The sequence below is a fragment of the Lissotriton helveticus genome, chromosome 7 (genome assembly GCF_964261635.1).
Source record: "Lissotriton helveticus chromosome 7, aLisHel1.1, whole genome shotgun sequence".
Taxonomy (NCBI): domain Eukaryota; kingdom Metazoa; phylum Chordata; class Amphibia; order Caudata; family Salamandridae; genus Lissotriton; species Lissotriton helveticus.
The window spans coordinates 1,022,362,066-1,022,385,246 of record NC_136068.1 but is presented as its reverse complement, the minus strand read 5'-3'; the positions used below and the strand labels follow the sequence as shown (position 1 = coordinate 1,022,385,246).

At 44.1% G+C, this 23,181-nt stretch overlaps 1 protein-coding gene across 1 annotated transcript in view; it reads left to right on the top strand.

The window, feature by feature from the left end:
* IL12B (interleukin 12B) overlaps window positions 1-23,181 on the top strand; it is an 80,301-nt gene that overhangs the window by 41,895 nt on the left and 15,225 nt on the right. Inside the window, exons 5-7 of the mRNA XM_078653738.1 lie at window positions 9,659-9,834; window positions 12,396-12,550; window positions 13,858-13,971. Coding sequence (XP_078509864.1) covers window positions 9,659-9,834; window positions 12,396-12,550; window positions 13,858-13,971 — 445 coding nt within the window. The remainder of the gene's footprint in view (window positions 1-9,658; window positions 9,835-12,395; window positions 12,551-13,857; window positions 13,972-23,181) is intronic.

Here is a 23,181-nt window from a genome sequence, read left to right as displayed (position 1 = left end):
GGGGCTCCGCTCTCAGGCTCAAGAAATGTTTCCCTTGGATTTTCAGGAAAGCCTATTGTAAACGAGATATCTAAGCCAGTTACTCTAGAAGTAGGTCCATTGTCCCGCACTACTGATCTGTTACTTACTAAGTCATGTCCAGAAAATCTATTAGGCATTAAAACACTGAAAGAGTTAGGTGCAGTTATATGCTGTTCCCCAGAGGGAATACGTCTGTTCCTACGTGACTTTAAGGGTCACTATGTATTACGAGATTTTGATCCCAGACTGTCTAAGGTCCCGCAGCATTTATGGGCGCAAGGTCCAACTGATGTAGGTTACATGCAAATCACACCCCATCGTGTGACCCTGAAACCAGGTGTAGTGTTACCACGAATCAGACAGTACAGATTGCCACCTGAGGCTGTAGCAGCCTTATCCAAAATTATTGACGAGCTCATGGCTCAAGGAGTAGTTGTAGAAACTGACTCCAATGTATGTAACTCTCCGATCATTCCAGTCATGAAACGTACTGATCCAAATGCACCCCCAGTATATCGATTAGTGATTGATTTACGAGAACTTAACAAATGTATTATTCCTCAGTACCCAGTTGTCCCAGATATCTCTTCCCTATTGACAGCCATTGATTCCGAAGCCACGTTCTTCACTGTCATAGACCTCAAGAACGCATTTTTTAGTGTTCCCATCCATCCAGACAGTCAGTTTCTTTTCGGATTTTGTTTAAATGGAAGGAGCTATATGTTCACACGCGCTCCTCAAGGTTTCACAGAAAGTCCTAGTATTTACAGTCAAGCACTCAAGAGACAACTAGACAACATTCACATGCCAACTGACACTGCCCTGCTCCAGTATGTCGATGATCTACTGATCACAGCCCGTTCTGAACGTGCTTGCGAGCGAGCGTCACTGACGGTTCTGTATTTCCTAGCCGAGATGGGGCACAAGGTATCCCCTTCGAAGCTTCAATTCTGTGTCCAGCAAGTGGTCTACTTAGGACACTTACTGTCCAAGAGGGGTAGGCAGTTGACACCAGACCGTATCCAGTTGATAGCGAGTCTTCCTCAGCCCAAGACCCAGAAGGAGGTACGTGCCTTTATCGGCCTTACTTCTTATTGCCGACAATGGATTCCTCAGTATGCATTTCTAGCCAAGCCACTGATACAGTTAACGACACAGGAGGCAGCCGTATCGACTGCTCTCCCTTGGACATCTGAACATACACTTAGTTTCAACGAGTTAAAGAAAGCTTTATGCCAAGCTCCAGTTCTAGCGACACCGAACTACAGTAAGCCTTTTACACTTTTCGTCACTGAACGCGAAGGTACAGCATTATCTGTTCTCACACAAGACCAAGCAGGACAATACAAGCCCTGTGCTTATTTTTCTAGCACACTAGATCCAGTCGCCCAGGCTCTGCCTGCGTGCCTCAAGTCAGTTGCAGCCACAGCACTAGCTATCAGACAAAGTGATTCCATAGTCTTAGGACATACCCTGCAGTACACGTTCCACACTCCGTGGAAGTTCTTTTATACCGAACACAAACTCAGCACTTGACAATTGCACGTTTAACAGGTTATGAATTGACACTGTTCCAGCCACACATAGATATTAGACGCTGCAACATCCTGAACCCTGCTACACTGTTACCATCAGTTAATTCAAATTCTGCCACACATGATTGCGTGGAAGTAGTCAACATTACGACAAAGCCAAGACAAGATCTGACAGATATTCCGTTACCAGATCCTGACCTGACACTTTATGTGGATGGTTCATGTATGAGAACTAGTACAGGAGAACTAGTCGCCGCGTATGCAGTGACTACTGACACTGAAGTTATTGAAACACACCGTATTGATACCCTGTCCGCTCAAGCAGCAGAGCTAGTTGCTCTGACACAAGCCTGTATACACGCCAAGAACCTGAAAGTTAATGTTTACACAGATTCACGTTACGCATTTGGAGTTGTACACGACTTTGGAGTGCTCTGGCAGGAGAGAGGTTTCATGACTTCTCATGGAACCAAGATTCAGCATGGTCTCCTTATTCAAGCTCTGTTAGATGCCATACACTTACCGACATCTATTGCTATCATGAAATGCAAAGCACATACGAAAGTTACTGACACTACTTCTCAAGGTAATGATCTAGCAGATCGCACAGCCAAGCTTACAGCACAGACTCCAGACATTCAAGTTAATCCGACACAGACACACACTCCAGATCTGACTACATGTATGACAGTTAAGGACCCTACTCAAGATGTCATAGATATCCAGTTACATGCTACTCCCGATGAAATCAAGAAATGGTCCGAACAAGGAGGGGTCCAGACAGATCAAGGATGGTTAACAAAGGGTAGGACCGCATGGTTTCTCCCCGACTCTATGGTTCAAGTCATTATCAATACCGCACATAGTCCAGCACATTTAGGAGAAAAAGCTATGTTAGACAGTATCCAGAACATTTGGTTCAACAAGCATTTACGAGCTGCAGCCAAGCAGAAAGTCCGTACCTGTATGATATGTTGTCAGTTTAATCCAGGTAAAAGTGTCCCGGTGGAACAAGGTGGTTTCCAGCCCCCTGACCACCCTTTTGAGGTCCTCCAGATGGATTATATTCAGATGGAGCGATGTCGAGGTTTCAAGTATGTCCTTGTAGTTGTATGCGCTTTGTCCAGATGGACAGAAGCATATCCAGTCCCAGATTACACAGCCGCGACCACTGCCAAACAGTTGGTTCGTGAATTCTTCCCTCGATATGGACTCCCTAGAGTCGTATATTCTGATAACGGTCAGCCATTCTCATCTGAACTGATGAAGCACGTCTCCCTGTTGTTGGGGTACCAGTGGAAGTTTCATTGTGTACGCCATCCTGAAGCAGCCGGTCTAGTCGAGAGACATAATCAGACTCTGAAAATCCGCATCGCTAAAGTCTGTAAAGATAAGGGTGTGGACTGGCTAGTAGCTCTGCCAGTCGCTTTGTTTTATATGCGCATGGTCGCACATTCCAGATCAGGTCTGTCCCCGTATGAGGTCGTTTTCGGCCGCCCCCCTAACATGTGGGGTACTCCTAGACCCCGAAGTATTACTGATGTTTCATGTAATATGCTGACAGATTACCTAGCTTCCTTGATGTCTGCCCTCAACTCATGTCGTTCACAGGTTGCCGCCGCATTTCCAGACAATACCGAGGTGGCACCGCATGAAATCGTTCCAGGTTCGATGGTGCTCGTCCGGAACTTTGACAGATCAAGTCCGCTGGAGCCACGTTGGAAAGAGCCCCGACAGGTCCTCCTCACCACCCGTACAGCTGTGAAATTGGAAGGACGCCGCGGCTGGGTGCACCTTTCGCACGTCAAGAAATTCTACGGATTAAAGCCGGTCTCTAAAAACATTTCCCAGGATATCAAGACTTGTCAAAACATTGTTCCTAAGGACTGTCCCGCAAATGACATTGATTCAAAACCCCCCTTGTTAGAGAAAACTCCGCAGCAGGAGTATAAGCAAAAACTACGGTCTAGTAAATTGAGTCAGTCAGTTTGATTGTATAAGTCCTCCCCTAGGTGAAACGGTTAGACTGTTTCTGACATGTATAAAATAGACCCCCATAGTGAGAGAGTCAGTCATAACTCAATTCGATGTATCGTTTTTCTAAGTTTCATATTATTTCTCAGCCTTTTGATTTCCTGCACTAGTTACGCATTTTTCCTGTGTTTCCCAGTTCCTCATGTAAATAAGCCTTCTAATGTTACAGTAGAGCACACGTTTAGTGATCTGCCTCCTCACGAATATTCCTACCGCCTCGCTATGCGTAATAACTCATTTATCCGCATGTTACATTATTCACACCAGACCAGCAATGCCACTAATTGTTGGGTGTGTGGTCGACTCCCCCCTTTTCAGACACCGAAGGGAGTTCTGCCACTTTTTCCTTATCCTTTTTCACATAATGGTTCGTGTGGAGCATGGTCCACGTTAACGTCATCCTCAACAGATATGTCTTTTCTTAACAGTACATGTTTCCCAGACAAGCAAGGTTTCCCCCACAGAACAGGTTTAGATCTAGAAAATGAAGTGTACAATTTAGGTAATTATTCGTCGAATTTCATGGTCCTGAATGTTCAGTCTGATACTACTCCAGACTCACCTGCTATTTCAGTATTACCAGTCAAAGGCGAATTATGTGTTCGTAATTATGGTTCTGTACACGTAGGACATAGTGATTGTACTACTATTATCCAGTATAGTGACAGTGGGAAATCTATCTTTAAAGCTTCACGTCATTCTTATTTTGTTTGTGGTCAAACTGCATATGTTCGTCTGCCCCTCGATTGAGAGGGAACCTGTTACATTGCCTTCCTACTGCCACCTGTTTTTCTAGCCCCACCTGACTACCATAGGAATTCCTTCCTAGTACATACCAGACACAAGAGAAACCTCCCGATTGTCGATTATACTGAAACTGCTGCAGAGCAATTCATTGATATTGATAAAGGTGTTTTCCCTTATTTAGGTACAGTTGTAAACAGTAAACTAATTCGTAGGTTAACAAGAACCCTTGAAGCTGTAGTAGATGAGACTGCCTCCGCTCTAGGTAACTTAACCGAAGAGCAATCCTTTATGAGATTTGTCGTTTTACAGAATCGTCTCGTCCTTGACGTCATACTGGCCGATAGGGGCGGGGCCTGTAGAGTCCTCGGATCCAGTTGTTGCATTTTCATTCCAAATAACGCGCCGTCTGTTTATTCAGCTATAACCAGACTTCATAAAATTGCCCATCTATTACACCAAGATCCAGGCACCTGGACATGGTCCGGTTGGTTCTGGAATATAATTTCCGCCTGGGGATGGAAAGTCCTGTCCTTTCTAGGTATCGCAGTAGCGATCATATTCAGCTGCTGCCTCTGTATACAATGTGGCCCTGCGATTTGCGGCATGTGTGCTACCTCTTGTATTCCTAGTCCCAAGCCCCGTTCTAAATCTCGTTCCAAGACAATTCGAGATGAACAAATGGTACTGTATGAAATGATAGATGGTATCATGAATATTGATGTTTCCTGATGGAAACGTAGTGACAAGGAGGGAATGTGGAAAAGTAAATTTTGTCATGTTCTGTGTCCCTACGTGTCATCCATCAATGTTATGTGTGCATGACCAATATGCATATGTTATTCCCCATGTCCGATTAATGACGCAATTATAGTTGTGTCCTCCTCTAGTATGCTAGTTTCCAGTCCTCGTGAATACTACGAATATCCGGCCTATGTAAAGCTACGTTGCCACGTTTCTCAGTGTGCACGTTATTTCATTATAAAGTCCCCGTTTCCAGGCCTCAACAGGGCCCGGACATCAGATTCAGCTCCTGTCTCCTGAAGCCTCGCTGAGGAGTGATCCAGCCCCCACCTGTATCCTCGACCTTTCACTTACTTCCTGCCTCGCAGTGCCCAGTGCAGCTTGGCTCTGCCTCTGAGTCTGCCAAGACTATGTTATGATTCCAGCTATCAGTTCAGTCTTCCTTCTCTGCATTCCTAAGCTACTGAACTGCATCAATAGTTTCCGTCATTGTCTAGCCTATTCGGCTCCACGTTAGAGAAATACTGTATTTAATGGTCATTTAATATTCTTCATCACGCACTACATGTAGAATAAATGCATGCTCCAGTCTTAGAGTCAATTAGCTTTTCCCCTCATGACTTCTAGTTTATATCAACATGTTCCCTAAACATCAGATACTAGATAGGGTTTAGGTACATGTCGCTCCGACCCTCCAGACTTTAGTCTCTGCTCCTAGCACAGAGTTCATAGCCCCCAGCTTCTCCTAGTAACACGTCATTGCCAGTTTGCGCGCACCACCAGGTTAGAGGTCCCGGCTCCTTAGGTAGCCCCCTCCAATGTTTCCGCCCATTTCATGACATATTCTGTTACGTTTGCATCACATGTCTGAGTTACACCTTCTTTTTACTGTTATCTTTCGCGACTGCTACGCGTCACGCCTTCTGCTCCACCCACTGCTACGCCTACTGCAATGTAATGCTATGTGTTTGCGCTATGTATATATGCTCGTGTATTGTTATTAAAAGTTAGCGCGCTCATCCCAGCCCCAGCAGCTGCTGGGCCCTGTCATCCTATTCCTATGCAGGTTGTCCTGTTCCTGTCCTTGTGCTGTATTAAACCTGCAAAACTCCTACTACCTCGAATCTTGACTCTTATTTATTGAGCTATCTGTTATGATATATGTCTAGTCAAAAATAGGGTATTATTTATTTATTTACCACATAACTATGGAAAGATGCTCCTATGCCAGGAATATTCAGGGACAGCCTGGGCTTGTGGAGAGAGCAGTACTGGGAGAGAGGTTCTTATCTTAAGAATCTTCAGCTCAGGGAGGGACAGGCACAGGCTGGGGCTGTGGATGACTTGTGCAAATTCTTCATTAGGTATGTTTAACTGCAGTTTCTCATGATGTAGAGTTAATTACTTGAGCCAAATGCACTCAGTGCATTTTACACCGCCTGGGTGCTGCTTCAGGACTGAGGAGGAATACTTCTGTGATATCTCTTTTAGTGAGTTTCTTGTGGCTGTAAAATCCCATTTAGAGCGCTGTATTATCAGAACATTGTGCTTGTCTAACCTGCCTGCAGCTAGACAGTAATGTTTTTTTGAGACAGACTGCATGTGTGATTTGAGGCTGATGAAATATTGAGTGCCGGACACTAACCTGGATGTACATAGAAGTAGAAGTAGTAGGGGAACCTCCTATCAAACCTTACTATGAATAAGGCTCCCTTGCTGAAATTCATCTGTCTTTTTGCAGTGCCAGTTGAGGAAGTGGGTGGAGCTAATAGAGAAAGTGGGTGGTGCCAATGAAGGAAGTGGGTGGGGTCAGAAAAACGTGGGTGTGGCCTCCGACAAAGATTTGAGCACCTGCACTTCACATTTTACAAATTAAGCACTGCAAGACAGTGGCAGCCCCACTTGAAGTATTTCATCAGTGTATGTCGGTGGGATCTTTTTGGCTTTATACCAATGACTCGAAGTGTAATACTGACAAGACGGAGGTTCTGTGGGTATCTTGTTTGCCAGACCTTTTCCCTTTACGTTTTTGCCTCCTACCGGATCCTACTCCCTTCTCCCAGTTCAGTCTGTGAAAACAGGATGCATTTAAATAAGAAAAATGAAAAGTGTCCTTTTCATTTTTTAAAGGTAGGCAGCACTGCCTGTTCTTAAAAAGTGTTGGCGCCCATATTCACAAAGGGGAACGGGTCCATTGGGGACCCCTTCCCGTTTGCGACTAGGTTACCTCCTCCTGCATGGAGTGGGTAAAATATAAATGCTTTGCAACCACATACCAGTCGTAAGACATTCATACATGCCACTGCAACTCGCTATTGGGAAGGGACGCCCTTGAAACGCTCCTCCCTTATAGCGAATTGCAAACCCTATTTTGCGAGTCTGTAATAGGTTACTGAATTGCAAAATAGGGTTGGTACATACCGACAGCCGTTTTAGCAGTTGCAAACAGCTGGATATCCCAAACAGGACCCTTCGTTCTCTGGGTGCCTCCCTTTTTGCAGTCCCTAAATTATTTTGCGCTCATCCTGGCAGGAGGGCTTTTTGGTAAAAGCAGAATACTTTATCTATCACTTTGTGGGAAACTTCTACTCCTTTGCTTTTTAGGAAGGTTTTGAAAACGTGGTTGTACAGCTTATAACTATTTTCCAAAAAGGAATTAGGAGATGAGCTGATTCTCTTGATGGGAGTTTTTGTTTTATCGGGTCTATGTGTGATGGAGTAGTTGTAGTTTCTCTAGGCGCCTTAACATCTTTTTTCATTTAAAAATACTTTAGTGGTATTAGAAAATGCACAATGCCACGACACCTTTATGGTATTTGCACGCTTATAAATTCTTAACATACCATAACATAATTTGATGTCTGCACCTTCCTGTGGGCAATTCTGTGATGTTCATTTTCATGCATTTGAACTCCCTGGGAAGAGAATGTCATCTAGATGATTACTATTCATAATATGCTGTACAGTTGTCTGCCACCATCTCTCTGGATCTAGTCAAAGCTTTATGAAATTAATTAAATACATCTGTATACTTTACTGTCTTTGTGTTCGAGCAGTCAAGCGTACTCTGGAAGATGGTTAATGGTTTTGGTCCATGCATAGTCTTATATGATTAATTAGACTTGATAAAGGTCAGGGGCATTCCCTTAGAACGGAAAACAAAAGTAGAGCTGTTAAGAATGAATGCAGCAAAACTAAAAGTATGTCGTACTTAGGGTCGAAATATGGCCCAAAAGTTCTTCTGCTTTAACAAATTGAAGCAGGAGTAAACCACTCATTTAAATGGAAAAACCAGCCTGATCATGTGAGGACTCGTTCGTTTTCTGGATCTCCCATGTCCCTACTCAATGGAACTTCGAGTAATAACAAGTAACCTTTGAACTTGATGCAGTCTTGTTATTAACAATATGGGGGCCCCTGGAAATGTTCATGGCTACTTGCAGCTAACAATTTTTAGTTCCACAGGACAGGCACTTCTCTCGAAATCAACCTGAAATTGTTATATTTTTTCACTGCCCCATAAGTATAGAGTGCCCTGTACTCCACCTTGGAATTGTAAGGCCTACTGGAGAAATGTCAAAGCTCCCTTTCCAAGGAAGAAGGTTCTTGTTTATTGGTAGAGGGTTTGTTACCCTTTGCTGGATCACCTTTATGGTTGTTATTGTTGCATCTCTTGTGACTCTTGGCACTGTTCCTCCACCATTTGTCCTTGCTCCTTGGCTGTATTAGCTCCCATCTGGGACAGGGCATGCAGCTGGCCTACTTAACGTTTACTGGCTTCCTAGAGCTGGGGGCTTCAGCTAGCCCGCCAGCCAGCAGTAGGCACTTGAGCAGAGCCTACCGCTGTTTGGTCATAGGCTTAGCTATGGTGATGGGCAACTGCCATTTTTCATCGTGATAATAATCACGACAAAGAATATCCCCCTGCTAAAAAGAAGTGAAGAGATCAAGGAGTGAAGGGTCTAGGTTCCAGTTTACATTTTGTTCCGAGGCGCTGGGCAGGATTCAACTTCTAATCAGTGGCGAGGCCTGTTTCAGATTTCTTGGCTGGGACCAGTGAGGCCAGAGATGCCAGCTGACCTTTGGCTATCACAATATATGACCTGTTCGCATCCTTACATGGGCTGTTCATCAGAAATAGCTCTTTGCTAGCTTTTATGGTGTTGGAAAGGTCTAAGGACCCGTCAGATGCTTATCAATCAAATTATGGTTTATCCTTCCTGCAATTTTTAGCTTATTTATTGTGTTTTGTATTGTAATTTTTAATGATGTTTAGGGGTTTTATTGACTAATAAACGAATACTTAACTGTAATCATGGTTTATAGAGTAAATAAGAACACCTCCCCAATTTCTTGGTGTTGACCTACTTTCTTTCCCATATATTCTCCATTTCTCTCCACTTGAATCTGTTACATTGCTTTTCTGGTCAACCTCTATGATCTTCACTAAGGTAGAGCAGAACTGGCTCAGCCGAATGTTCTTTCAGGTGTGATTGGTTAAGATGTTTTATTACTTGCTAACAAATTGATGTAATTGGATGAATAATGCCACACCCTCCTGTGTATCTCATTTCAACCAGAACAATAAAGTGCACGAATCACAAAATTATGGATGGTTCTATATACACCATCACATGCTTTCACGCTGAGGCCTGTCCTTATGGAGAAGACCACAAACACATCAAGGTCTTCCTGGAAGCTACACAAGGGAAGAAGTACAGCAACTACACCACCACCTTCTTCATCAAAGATATCAGTAAGTACCAAGCAGACATCATTGAATTAGGGTATGGCGGGAATCCGAATATGCCACAGAGTCGGAAGAGGTTGAAGGAGACATTAGACCAATTCATAGTAGACAGTGTCATAGGGATCTGCAAGCGGTAGAAAGAAAATGGCAATCTGAGAGTAATGTTACATGGAACATAGAGTTAAGAAAGTGTCACGTATGATGAGGAAGTGCTGATATAGTAAAAGTAAGTCAAAAAAAGTGTAACGGAGAGAGAAGCAAATTACCACCAGAATGACAGGGTCCCTCCTGCATTAGGGTGACAGTAATAGGAGAATATCTCCTACCAACCCCACAAAAACCACAAAACCCTACAGATTTTATTTAATCATTCCGAGTTCTGTACCTTCAGAATGGGGGTAACATGGTAATACCACAAATGTCCCCCTCATTGAAAGATGCAAAATCAAATCACAGAATTATACAATTGTTACCACATGATTTCGACCAGGTCTTAAATGGCCAAAATCACCCAGGCAAAAACCTGGAAGATCAGTAATCGCCTCTGAAGATTGATCCCCGATCAGGGGGAATTTCCTGTCTGCATTTGAATCATGATTCCGTTACGTCTAAGAAGAAAAAGCTATCACTTTCGGGAAGGCTATAACTAGTGTGTTAGAAGTTGGCACTGAATTAGGGGCTACCCTACGAGCTTCAAAGTCTAACTTTTTCATCCAAAGCTTCTTAGCTACATGTTACTTTCACCTGAGCTCATTTCTTTTGAGGTTTCTCATTCTCTTTTTTTGGGGTCTGGCATACAGCCTCATCCTCATGTTTTCCACAAAAACATAATAAAATGCATATGAATACAGAGCTACATGCAGGTGCCTTTCGTTGGGTCTCTTCATCCATTGGTCTCTCCATGTACCAATCACATTTTGCATCCACCCACCTCAGTACATGGGGCAATTGGTTAACCCACTTCAGTCATTGGGCCTTTTTGCTGTGAGTGATGGCATTTTCCTTGTGCACGTGTGCACATCCACCGAGAAAGTAGTCATCTTTAGGCTTAGGGCTGGTAGAGCAAACCTGCTTATATTTCTGCTTTAATTTAATATTTGTATTGATTTTTGCAGTGGGTCATTATTGACTTTTTTTCAATCCTTCAGATTTCTTTTGTTAGTTTTACACTTTTAATGCATATTGCATATGTTTGTAAAAATGATTTGCTGTCTTGCCAAGGGCAGACCTATTGACTTTGCCAGTGCTTGTTTTCTGAAGGCAGGGTTGTCTGTTATATCTGAATGACTGTCAGCCCTTTGTTTTTCATTCTCCTCCCTCTAATTTTCTTGATTCGCTTTATTTATCTCACCACTGCCACCGATTTCTTCCACCAAGCTCTCAGTCACCCAGGAGTGATGTTCGTCTCAATGTTTGGTGGTTTTGATTCTTCCCACTGTCCCCAGGCCCTGAACACTGTTGCTTGCAAGGACTAACCAGATTCCATTCCTCTTTTTTGACTCTCTCTAATGGAACTGTGGTGGAGCAGTTAAGGCTTATTGTAGACGGCGTCAAAGGAATAGGAAAGAGGTTGCACCTCAACCACTTCTGACTGATACTGCGGTCAATACGCTACCAGGGAGGTCACACCATAGCAGGATGGAACAAAGGCACATTTGGTGCTCCTTGACTATGCAGAGTTTATCTTTTCATCTGGTGGCACCTCTGAGGCGCCACCTGGGGTGTCTTTGATGTCGATGCTTTAGAAGCAGGAGATCCAGAGGTGAAGAAAGTGACTTGTGTCAGCAATAAGGTGGATGGTAGGGCAATAAGATCCCATTAACCATCACTACTTGTTTGTCTTCTTTTAACCCTGTGATGGTGGCTCTGAATAACATGTAGAGCACATCCAAACACTATTTGGTGTTTTGGGGGTGGGAAAAGTCCTATGATGAAGCATACCACAATTGGTGGGTGAGGGCTGCGTTTTTTCTAACTGAGGGGTCTCTGTCTTCTGTTGGCTCATATTTTCTATTAGCTTTTGGCACTCTCTAATCAGCATGTGTACTGTATAGGTTGGTAAACCTCCTAAGAAGTACATTAAAGAAGTTGTATCTCAACTACTTCCAACTGATACTGCTGCCCCAGAGTGTAGTATGAAAGGAAAGCGCTTTGGGTTCTCCTTGACCATGCAGAATTTAACTTTCCATCTGGCATCATTTTGGAGGTGCCACCTGGATGGTGTGTGGCACAGGTACCACCAGGTGAAAAGCTTTACGAGTAGGAGAATTCAAAAGTGAAAATGGCGCGGGACAGTACGGCTGTGACGGGGAGTCTCAGACTTAATTCTTTACACTTGCATTGGGTAAAGAGTGGATAAAGCTGAAAGAAATGAAATTCTGGTCCATCAGCATGCAGTTCTGTCTCGACCATGTAGAGTGCAAGTCATATATTGCTGTAAATCAGCCAGTACTGTAGCTCACAGGGCGAGGGCAGCCCCAGATGCGAGCTGATGTTGCTGCCTTATTGACACAATTTGTCGAACACATATTCTTGTCACATAAGGTGCCTTTCTTTTTTCTTTCTAGTAAAACCAGACCCACCCGAAAATCTGAAGAAAAATGGAAGCTTAATAACTTGGCATTATCCTGCATCCTGGAGCAACTGCCCCTCGTTCTTCCCTCTATTGTTTAATGTTTCAGTGTTTGAAGCAGACAAAGGGCAGCACAGTCACCTGCCCTGGGTAAGTCATACTGCTAGGCAGCGATGCCCTGCAATAGAGCCTGGTGGAAGCCAAAACCATCCCTGGCAAAAGAATTCAAACCAGCCTCACCTGCAAGACTAGAGTGGGGTCATGATTGGGTCATGGAGGCCCACTGTGCTCTGAAAGCAGCTCCCAAGTCTGCAGCCCACCAGGGAATGGCCAGAGTGGCCTGTCCCACACACTGCTCAAGCTGCTTGTCACCATCCATATGTAGTGCTGTGTACACACCCAGCGACACTCGCTAAGGCATATACGCATCATGCATTAATACACACTACTCAGTACTACGCCCAAACTACCACTGGCATACCCCTAGTCACCACAAGCACACATTGAACCGAGTCTCATAGATGCACGAGCGAACGTTTGGGTATCATGCAAAGAGGTTGCTCCATCCACACACACACACACACACGTATATAAACATATGCATACATTTAAGAGTAAGACTCTAGTTCCAAGGATCCTTCGGGTTTTCATTTCCGTTCTAAGAATATTAAACGTAAATAAGTAAATACATGCACAGACCGATAGGCATGAACATTTTCTGTGCCCTCTTCTCCTACACGAAAGTACGTTGATAGGTATCAGACACTGTTGGACCCATGCTCTGAGAAACACCTGACACTTGGGAGCATATTTACAAGGGGATATCACCACTAGAACGTCACTTTTAGTGATATTCTGGTGCCGATATCCTGTCAATATCCCCTTATTTACAAAGCGGCATTAAGCCACTTAATGCCTTCCCTGCGGGGCTCATTCCCCTGCTGTGCTGGGGGGGGCGTGCACAGCGCCGTGGTGCTCATGACGAGCTTGGCTCGTCATGCAGCACAGTGCCCGGTCCAATGGAACGCCCAGCACAGCAGCGGAATTATCCCCGCGTGGGCGCGGCGCAACGGTGATGACGAGCTCAGCTCGTCATGAGCACGGAGCGGGTTAAAGTGGCTTAACGCCGCTTAATAAATAAGGCCCCTTTTCACGCTTCACTTAGTGTGAAAAGGACGTGCAATGGTTGTTACAATTTTTAACATCACGTTCCGACATTTTATTGTGAATATATCCCATAGTGTGCCATACACAAACGCACACAAAGTTCTGGGCATCACATGCACACAGGGGCTTATTTACAAACCCCTTGCACCGCCCGTATGTCACTTTTCCCATGTTAAAAGTGACGCACTGACGGTGCAAGGGGCTTGTAAATAAGCCCCACAGTGGCCCAATTCTGCTTGTGCGGTAATTGTAGTTTTCTGGCTGTTTTCTGATTTCTCTTTGCTTTGCAGACCCTCTTCAACAGCACCAGCATGCACATGCCGAAGGTGAAGAGATTCTGCATCCAGGCCCGGGATAAGTTCCACACCTCGTCCTGGAGTGAGAGGAGCTGTCTCTCCGTGTAGGTACGAGACCCTAGCCACTCTGGCAGAAGGAGCCGCGGGTACCCTGTAGTTGTGGGCATTCGGGAGTTGCCAGCAGGGAGGAGGGATTGGAGAGCTCCAGTGACACAAGGGCACCAGTTACAGGGAGGAAGCTGCAGGTATAAGTGGCTCTGTGCTCCACCCTTGGTGGAGGTGCCACACAGGCAATGGAACAGGAACGCTGCAGTGTCTGCGAGGTGCAGGCGGGAAGGGGCTGCTGGAGAGCTCTGGCACAGGGCACATGCACGTACCTTGGGGTGATGAAGGTCCGGGCTCCGAGCAGCCCCAGACACTGGAGAGCTGTGTGCAGCAGTGAGCCCCAGGCGATACAAGGACCACAGACATGGTGGCACCGCGGACCAACTTCCGTCTTTGCAGCATGCAGTGGAATGCCGATGACATTGAAATAGTAGACACTTTCACAAACAGCGTTTCTTTAAACAACCACAAACATTGACCAATGCCCCTCGCAGGGTGGAGTTTAATGCATCATACTAATTCCAATCTGAGTACCCTTCTAATCACTGGGTCACCACCACCTCTCCCAGCAACTTCATAGATCTTTATAAATTGGGCGTACAAAAAATGAATGTGCCAACAGACAGTGTGTCCAACACCATTAAGGCTACACAGGGCATAGCCTGCTTGCTCCACTACTATCCCCTCCGGAGTCACCCTCTGTAGTAACCTTATAGATTTCTTTTGCAATAAATTAGACACTATTAGTAAATCTTTCCAAATCAGTGCTCAATTTGAAACAGTGGTTTCCGGTGCTCCGCGCTGGCACTTAATTTTCAACACTGGCACTTTTGACAGTCTACCACACTGCGGCAATGCTTGTCTAATTTTGAAACAAGCACAACAACAGTTGTTTATTAATTCAACAAATCCACAATCACCTGAAGATACCCGGCTCCGTTACAAAGTCATATAAGCTTAGAACCCTAGGAGTGTGGCCCTATACAACCAAGTGTTTGTTTGTTAGACCATCACCCATTTTGAAGCAGTATGCTTCACCATCGGGTCTCATCCTAGTGCCTAAAAACGAGGATGGTCTCGATCATATTCCAGGGAGCACTTATGATATGAATTGCACCTGTATTCTCAGAATGAACATCCCTAGGGCAACCTAGGTATCCCTTTTATTGACTTTTGTTCAGGTACGGTTAACAACCAATAGGAAGGGGTAAGCAATGGGATGTAATGCTCCTATTACCCTAATATGCTTTTTAACATGTTTCAGGCCGTAAAAACTGGCCTCTAAGGGTCCAGGGCTTTCATCAGGACAAACTAGTGCCCAGGAAACCGTTTATCACGCTAATCTAGGGGGGCATACAATCATTCAACACAAAGTTTCTTGCGTATGATAGCGAGAAATGTTCAAACTTGATTCCTGTAAGAGAAGGGCAGAACATATTTCATAGAGAGTATACATATGCTCGGGTGAACTCGTCATCCACTGTGAATCTTGTGCTTTCTAAGGGTGGGCGAACAATTCCCCTTTGCTGACAGAGTTCGTAGAGTTTTGCCTACTCCGCAAGGAGTTCTGAAAAACTCTGCGAAGTGAAGCGGAGCAGAGTTTTTTCTCTCTCGTAGCTCGCCAACATTAAGTTGACGAGCGGTTGTGAGAAAAAATTGTATGCTAGACCTTCTCCCGACGAGATTGCTGCTCACATTGAGGAAGCTGTCGCTTGAAAAGAATGTCTACTCAAGCAGCAGAAAGCAGCAGCGGCCACTGGTGCGACACGTAGTGCAGTTTGTGCTGATTTTAGAGCACAGGACAAACCACCAGCACTAAAAATCAGTGTGAGCAGCGTGATTTCACAGACTCCGCCTCTGGCAGAACTCTGCAGAACTCTGCAGAGCTCAGTGGAGTTTTTCCAGCACTTCGAGGAGTTCCGCGGAGTAAAACTCTGCGAACTCCGCCCAGGCCTAGTGCTTTCACACTGTGATTCTGCAGGTACACGTAACACTCTTAAACTGCAGCATACACATCATTCCTCTATTAACCAAAATTGCTGGATTTGAATCTCAAGTATAGACAGTGGTTCCATAATGTGAACAAGTGCATAGACATGTGCTGAGGACAAAAGTGTAGGTAAACGTAGCATAGAGACATATAGTGCACACTGTTATATGACACACATGAGAAAACACAGTAGACATCCATTCTTACCCAATTGTGGAATCCCTCAAGGCAGCATGGGAGGAGGAGGGGTAAATGCCCCTATAGTCAAACACTGTGGAAGAGTAGTTGTGGCATAAAAATGGACTTGTAGCAAATAAAATATCAGCATAACGAAAATAATTAAGTGAAATTAACCACAATGAAAAATAAAACAAACTGATAACCAAAATGGCGGACCTTTCAGCCCTCACTCCTGCTGACTTCATCTCAGTTAACTGCCAGGAAGCCTCTGCATAGAAAGGCGTCCTCTCGGGGCACCTGCGTGGGACGTCTAGACGTGATTACATCATCACAGGAGGACTATGCCTCTTGGGTAAATGGGAATTGTGATTTTTTTTCGGACGTAGCGGTGTACTGTGCATGCCAGTGTATTGTATTGGACAAAGATGACATAGCCAAAACAACTTTTTTTATACTAAAATAAATGTACCTCAACAGCAACGATGTCCTAGAAAAAAAATCTGTATTGTTTAATTTATTGATAAACTTTCTAATCTCAACTGATCGTAATCATAGGATGCTGACAGAAAAGTACATTGAAGGTTGCTCCAAAAAGGCCTGCATTATTCAATAGTTACAGACTAGCGGTGAGACGAGGAGAACAGATGATATACTGTCTTGGAAAGGGGATGAAAAAAACAAAGGTCCCGACTGTTATAAAGAATAATAAAGAGAATCATAAGCTGATTCCAGAGTGTATCATCATTTAAACCCTTTTTATGTGTGCCAAGTCTATAAATCCATCGCTGTTCACGCCCCCAGTAGGGTTATTTGTATGTCATTACTGAAGGTAATGTTGTCAATTCCCGTCCAAGAGAGGTCGCTATCATGGTGTCCTTTATCTAAATAACGTTTGGTCAGTTTGGTGGAGGACCTCTGGCTGCAAATATTCCTTAATCCATAGTTCCATATACATTAAAGATGACTAATACCTGCCTCGCAGCCTCCCAAGCCATCCTTGTAGCTTTGACTGCCTAGAATACTCAGATTTGTTGACTGGGACAATGGATGTTGCAAGCGGCACTGGCCTCTTGACAAGGGCCGTCACTTATTTTTTACAAGTTAAGCACTGTTCCAAAAGTGTCCCTCCCACCCTGTCCGACCAATTTCTCCTCTCTCACTGCTCCCACTCTCATTAATTCCCCCCCCCCCCCCCCTTCCGTTGTGATCCTCTCACTCCTGGTCACCTCTTATCCTCAGGGGTTTAACCACTATTGCCAAAGTAGGCGGTGAGTGGGGGCAAATTGTATAAATGTCCTGTTGCTGCTAAGCACATGGCATGGATGGCGAGGTGGTTCAAATGTAGCACCAAACAGCAAATAAATAAGCCCCAAATGCTGTTCAAGCATTGTTAGAATCTAATGGCTACCATAAAGAGGGTTTTTCATTCTTAACAAAATTAGGCCAGTGGGATAAAAAAAAACATGGAGGCTCGAGTTCTACTTAATAAAGGTTTTAAGAAAATATACTACAGAATATACCACACATGGGAACAGGTTACAGAAAATGTTCTGGAACTCTTGAGAGAAAAAGAGTCTCTCAAAAGAGTTGTTATTAATTGGTCATGTTTCTATGTTTCAGGTAAATAATTAGTTTAAGCAAATACATACTTACAAAAAATCAATTGTGAAAGCTCAATGAAGAACCTTATTCTGTAGTTTAGTTTCAATTACATCCGTTTGTGGGTATTTTGTTTCATAGTCTGAAGAATCATCTGATGCTTGCCTGGGCTGTCTAAATTCAATGCTTTTGTCTTTATTGTGTTATTAGGTTACCTGGTTTGGTGCACATTGTCGAATTCTTCTAGGTCTGCTCATTTTGAGCAATGCCAGTGTTTTGCTGCACAGGTTCTAGTCTTTTCAGTGATGTGGTCTGTTTTACTACAGACTTTGCTCGGCTGCTCTGTTTTATCTTACAACACATCTTTACCAAGGGCAGACCCAACGCCCACATTAAATATATGTTAAATTATTGATCACATTGCTGGCTGTGGTGAGACAGCAACAATAGCACCTTAGAGGCAGGGACAATGTGAAGCTCAAGTTTTAATCAGTCTCTCGCAAACACTGGCACACTGCACCACAGGCCCTTTATAAACATGGAGGCTGGCAGATAACATCACACCAGCATGGTATAGCACAGTCTACCAACATCTAAACGACAGACCTTCACGACTGAAGGAAGTCCGCAAAACATATTCTCCCAAGACTCACCAGAAACCATACCACTCAAGAACCCACTTCTGGCTTTTGAATCGGATACTTTTTTAATTTCATTTCTCTCATCATATGCCTGGCCTTAAAAAAATCTAACATAAGATCATTTTTAGCTTAAAGAATGGGGAGTCTCCTATCTAAATTGAGGGTGTTGGCAGGTATGATGAACCATATCAAGGGAATACCAAAACAGTGAATAAAAGTAGATACAACATAATCAGATTTTTAACATTTTAAAATGAGAAATAAATGGGTGTGCTGGATATTTGTTAAATAAACTACTAATTTGTAGATGCAATCTCTTTGATATAAATGGAATATTCCTCTCTCAAAAATTAAATTACATTTTACATATTATCTAACAACCTTAGGGAACTGTGTAAATGACGGAAAAGTACAAACATACCACAAATGAGTAGCTGTGGGAGAAAGTGAAACTGAAAACATCTAAGCTTCAGTAGAGTCCAGCACAGAGACAGCTTTTAAATAACATTTGTTCTTTTATGACACATTCATTGCAAGAAAATAGATCCAGGCCCAGAGAACGAGACGTTTTATTTGGTTTTTAATTCTTTCTTCTCTTTAGGACCTAGAAATTAGTCACCTTTCTGGGTTCATCAGAGGTGTTCATACTGGGAAAAATACCATCACGGGCAGGTCATCAGAAACTCTCAGCCAGCCAGTAGACACACATGCGCAGGAGCGGCTCATGTTTGGGGAAAATAGGAGGGGCAGGGGAGGGTTGGGGGGTGAATGGGGGATGACAGAGACAAATAGAAAAAAAAGTATCTGCTGCCCTCCAGCATCGCGTCACGCTCTTCTGCTCTTCTCTACTGCAGGCAGACAGAAGCTCTCAGCCTGCCTAGTGGCTAATCCTGAAGCTGCTCTCATGTAAGAACAGCTTCAGGATTGGCCAGAGCGACGATGATTTGCGCTCCAGGACAGACTGGGAGTCTGTGCCTGCTCTCTCCAGCCCAGCAATGCAGCTGAGTTGGAGAGAGCTCCACTGCGCATGTGGGTTTGGCCGACCTGAGAAGGCCGGCCACACCTACATATGCAGTTAAGGCGGTGCAAAGAACTCCCCCTTTAGCCTGTCACCACCTTGGCCCCACCCCAAGCCTTGGCACAAGCTAAATAAAATAGGTTTTAAACCTGTTTTATTATCATTTTATTTTTCTCATTTTTTTAAGTGCTGGCTGGGAGGCGATGCTCCTCCTCCATAGCGGAGGAGTCGCAGCTGCACTAAGGCCCGATTTACTAAAGTGTCACCCAACAGAGTTCGGCAGCCAGAAATGCTGCACTGCTTTGCATGACAGGGAGGGAGTAGGAGAGTGCCATATCTACAGAGATTTAGCTCTCTCTTCCTCTCTCCCTAGCGCCGGTACAGAATTTTGCTGCTGTGCGCCACACACACACCTTTGCGCCATAGTGCAAGGGTGTGTGCAAGAGTCTGGCATAGGTTTTGCACTGGAACGGTTCCCTTCCAGTACAAAATACTATGCCTAGACAACATTGAAAATGTTTCCTACTTTGTCTGTACGCTGTATATTGCAGCACACAGGCAAAGTCGGAAAAGAAAGGAGAAATTACAACATTTCTCCTTTTAACGCCTGGTTACAAAAGGCTCTTTTTTTTTTTTACACAAAAAATAATCACTCATGCCTTTTCTATTTTCGGTAGACCGGGTTTTGCATCAAAAAGTGAGAGCAGTTGCATGGGAAAGACAATGTAATTCCCCCTTGGCGCTAAGTAAGCAAAGAAGCAGGTTGTGTTTCTTTACATTACTTTTTATTATTTTCCAGTGCAAAACAAGTTTTGCCCTGTAAAGTAAATAATGAAAAAAACATTTTGTGCAGGTTTGCTTCACTTTTATGATGCAAAGCCAATGCAAAATGTTAGTAAATCACCCCTTCAGTTCCCCTTAAGATACCCTCAGAAACCCTTAGTTGCCCTTTAGATACCATTATTTGGCTCTCAGACAAGACCAGTTAACTTTCAGCCTGCTGTCAGATAATCTTTGTGATTTCCTCACAAACACCTCCAATAGGGCCTTAAGCTCCATCAGTATACTCTTAGAAACTCTTAGATTCTCACTACCTTTAAATGCTCGCATTCAGCTCTCAGAAACCCTGCCCTGAAGAGACATTTAATCTTTCTTCTGTCCACCCTACATTTGGTCCTAAAACTCCCCAAAGCAGCTCTTAGAGGCCATCAGGGTGCCATCAGAAACCTTCTACAGACCCTCAAAAGACCCTTGTTTCATCCTCAGAGACACTCTGAACTAAACATTAAAGCAGCTGCGGCCGGCAGTGGGAGTACCTGCAGGGCGGTGATGTGGGAAGGGGGAAGGGCAGGGGGGTAGTAATGTATTGATTACGAAGTTTTACAGGTAAGTAAACATATAAATAAATAAAACTAATTTTGTTGCGTGCACTGCATAGCATTTGGTGATACAGTGCGCGCAACGAAATTCGTTTTATTTATTTAAATGTTTACTTACCTGTAAAACTCCGTAATCCATACATTACTACCCCCCACCCTGCCCCTTCCCCTCCCCACGTCACCGCCCTGCAGGTACTCCCACTGCCAGGCGTGGCTGCATTAAAGCTTACTTCCTCGCACAACCAGCTGCCCTTCCATCCAGTCTTCAGAGCCCACTTCTAGCTATTCAGCTTTTCTTCCAGCTGAGGGAACACCTATCCATAAAAACACCACATCAATCAGCCCTGGTTCCCCTAGCCACCCCTGTCCTAGAACATGCAAAGGAGGTGGTGACTAACGCCTCAACCACTCTGCCTGGTCATTGTTTTCCTACTGGGAAAACATGGATTGGTTTCTGGTCTTGAGAAAGAAAGAACACTGAAGAGTTCTTTGTATTCTCTTATGATCACCCCATCTCTCTCATGCCTGGTCTCTTAGCCCCACACAGTGTGCTCTCTACCAAATCCTCCTAGTTATACATTCACTAGATGAATCCCCGCCTGACTTAGGAGCGTCCCCTGGCACCGGATCTGTCCTGGTCTCTGTCAGGTGAGGGTGGGAGTACTACCCTGCTGAGGAGGGGACTACCACCCTCACGCTGCTGGACTTTTTAATGGCATGGCTCATACCTTTTTTCCTTTTTAATATTTATTTTGCCGTCTTGCTTAGGTCATGTGGTTTTGCTTTCTTTGCATATGTGGATGACATGAAGTAAATTTGTCAGTTACCCAATCACAAACCAATGTTCCAATTAATTTATTCTGAATTATGATAAAATGAAGGTGCTGCTTTTTGGAGGTTCGCCTAGTCTCAGGTTATTGAGTCAACGACAGACCATAATTCCATGCATTACCTCAACCTGTCACCAAAGTCCACAATTTAGCGATACATTTTTAACCTTGTCTATCAGAAGAAAATAAAATCAACAAGTTCACCTCTACTTGCATTTTCCTTATTGACATCTTGAAGAAAAGCATACTCTTCTCTGTATTTCCTTTTATAAAACCATGACCCAGGCTTTGTTATCTTCCTGCTTGCCCTACTGCAATTCCCTTGACCTCAGCCTATCTTCGGATCTCCTGTACAGACACATTGAGGGTGCAAAATGTTGACCTGAAACAACTTTTCGCTCATCCACAGACAATTTATTCTTAATTTCCTTGTGTTGCCGCTCCAGTCTAGGCAGGCAAGCCTTTCCTTGCTTAACTATAATAATGTGAAATTATTTCCTCCTTCACTTAGATCTCTGTACAATCACTTTATGTTTTGCAAGAAACTTAAAACTTGGATATTTGCTTCCTCTCACTACCCCGTCCCAGTTTTTAGCGTCTCCCTCAGCTCTTCCTCTGATAATTGAAGTCAGCATCAGGAAACACTATTAAGGGCCGGCATCAGCCAAGACCTTATGAAGATACTATAATTACATATAATATGGTGAATTATGGGGCTCTCAGTGAGCCCTATTCATCCATTGGTCTGTTGTTCTGCCATTCACATTTTTCTTTCGACCACTACAACAATCAAAATGGGCCAATGACTGTTATGTTATGTAATGCCGATATGTCTAGTGCAACTTGTGATGGTACCCAGGCACTTTAACGGGTGCGAAGATGTGTGATCTGCGGGTCTTCAGCATCTTGTGGAATTCAAAAATGTGGGGGAGGCTCTGATTTGTTGAGGGAGGTCATTTGGGGTGCAATGTAGGAGAAAGAGAGACTGCCTGCTCTTCTTTTGCAGATACGGGGAATGTGTGAGTGAGAGTGAGGCACAGCGTAGGTGACTCAGGCCACTTAAGCCACTGGCTAGCTTCACAGATTAGTGACCTCATTCTGCTCTTTCAGACCAAACCCAATAAACCAAAACAAAGATCAACAAAGCCCAAAGGCTGGCAGGTAAAGCCCAACTTATTGGGTTTTTCAATGTTTGTTCAATTAAGCAATGATGGAATACTGCTGTCTTATATTTTTAGACCTGGCATGAGCTAGGTCCTTTTGTTTTTATTAAAAATATATACACAATACATACTTACAGGGGTTTTCAGTCAGCCCTCTTTATCCTTTAGTGTATTGTAATGTCATTAGAGGGAGGATGTGGCATAACAGCCTGAGCTTCTGACTTTCAGCGCTGGTGGTAACCAGGTTCAAGTATCTGCGTTGGCATGAACATCCTGTGATTCTGGGCAAATCACTTAGGGCCTTTGTATGACAACTGTAGGACCCTGGCTGCCCCCACCAGCAACCCACAGCGCTGGTTGTCCAAAGACCGCCGTATTACGAGTTGACCACGGAGCTGGCGGTGTGAAGGCAG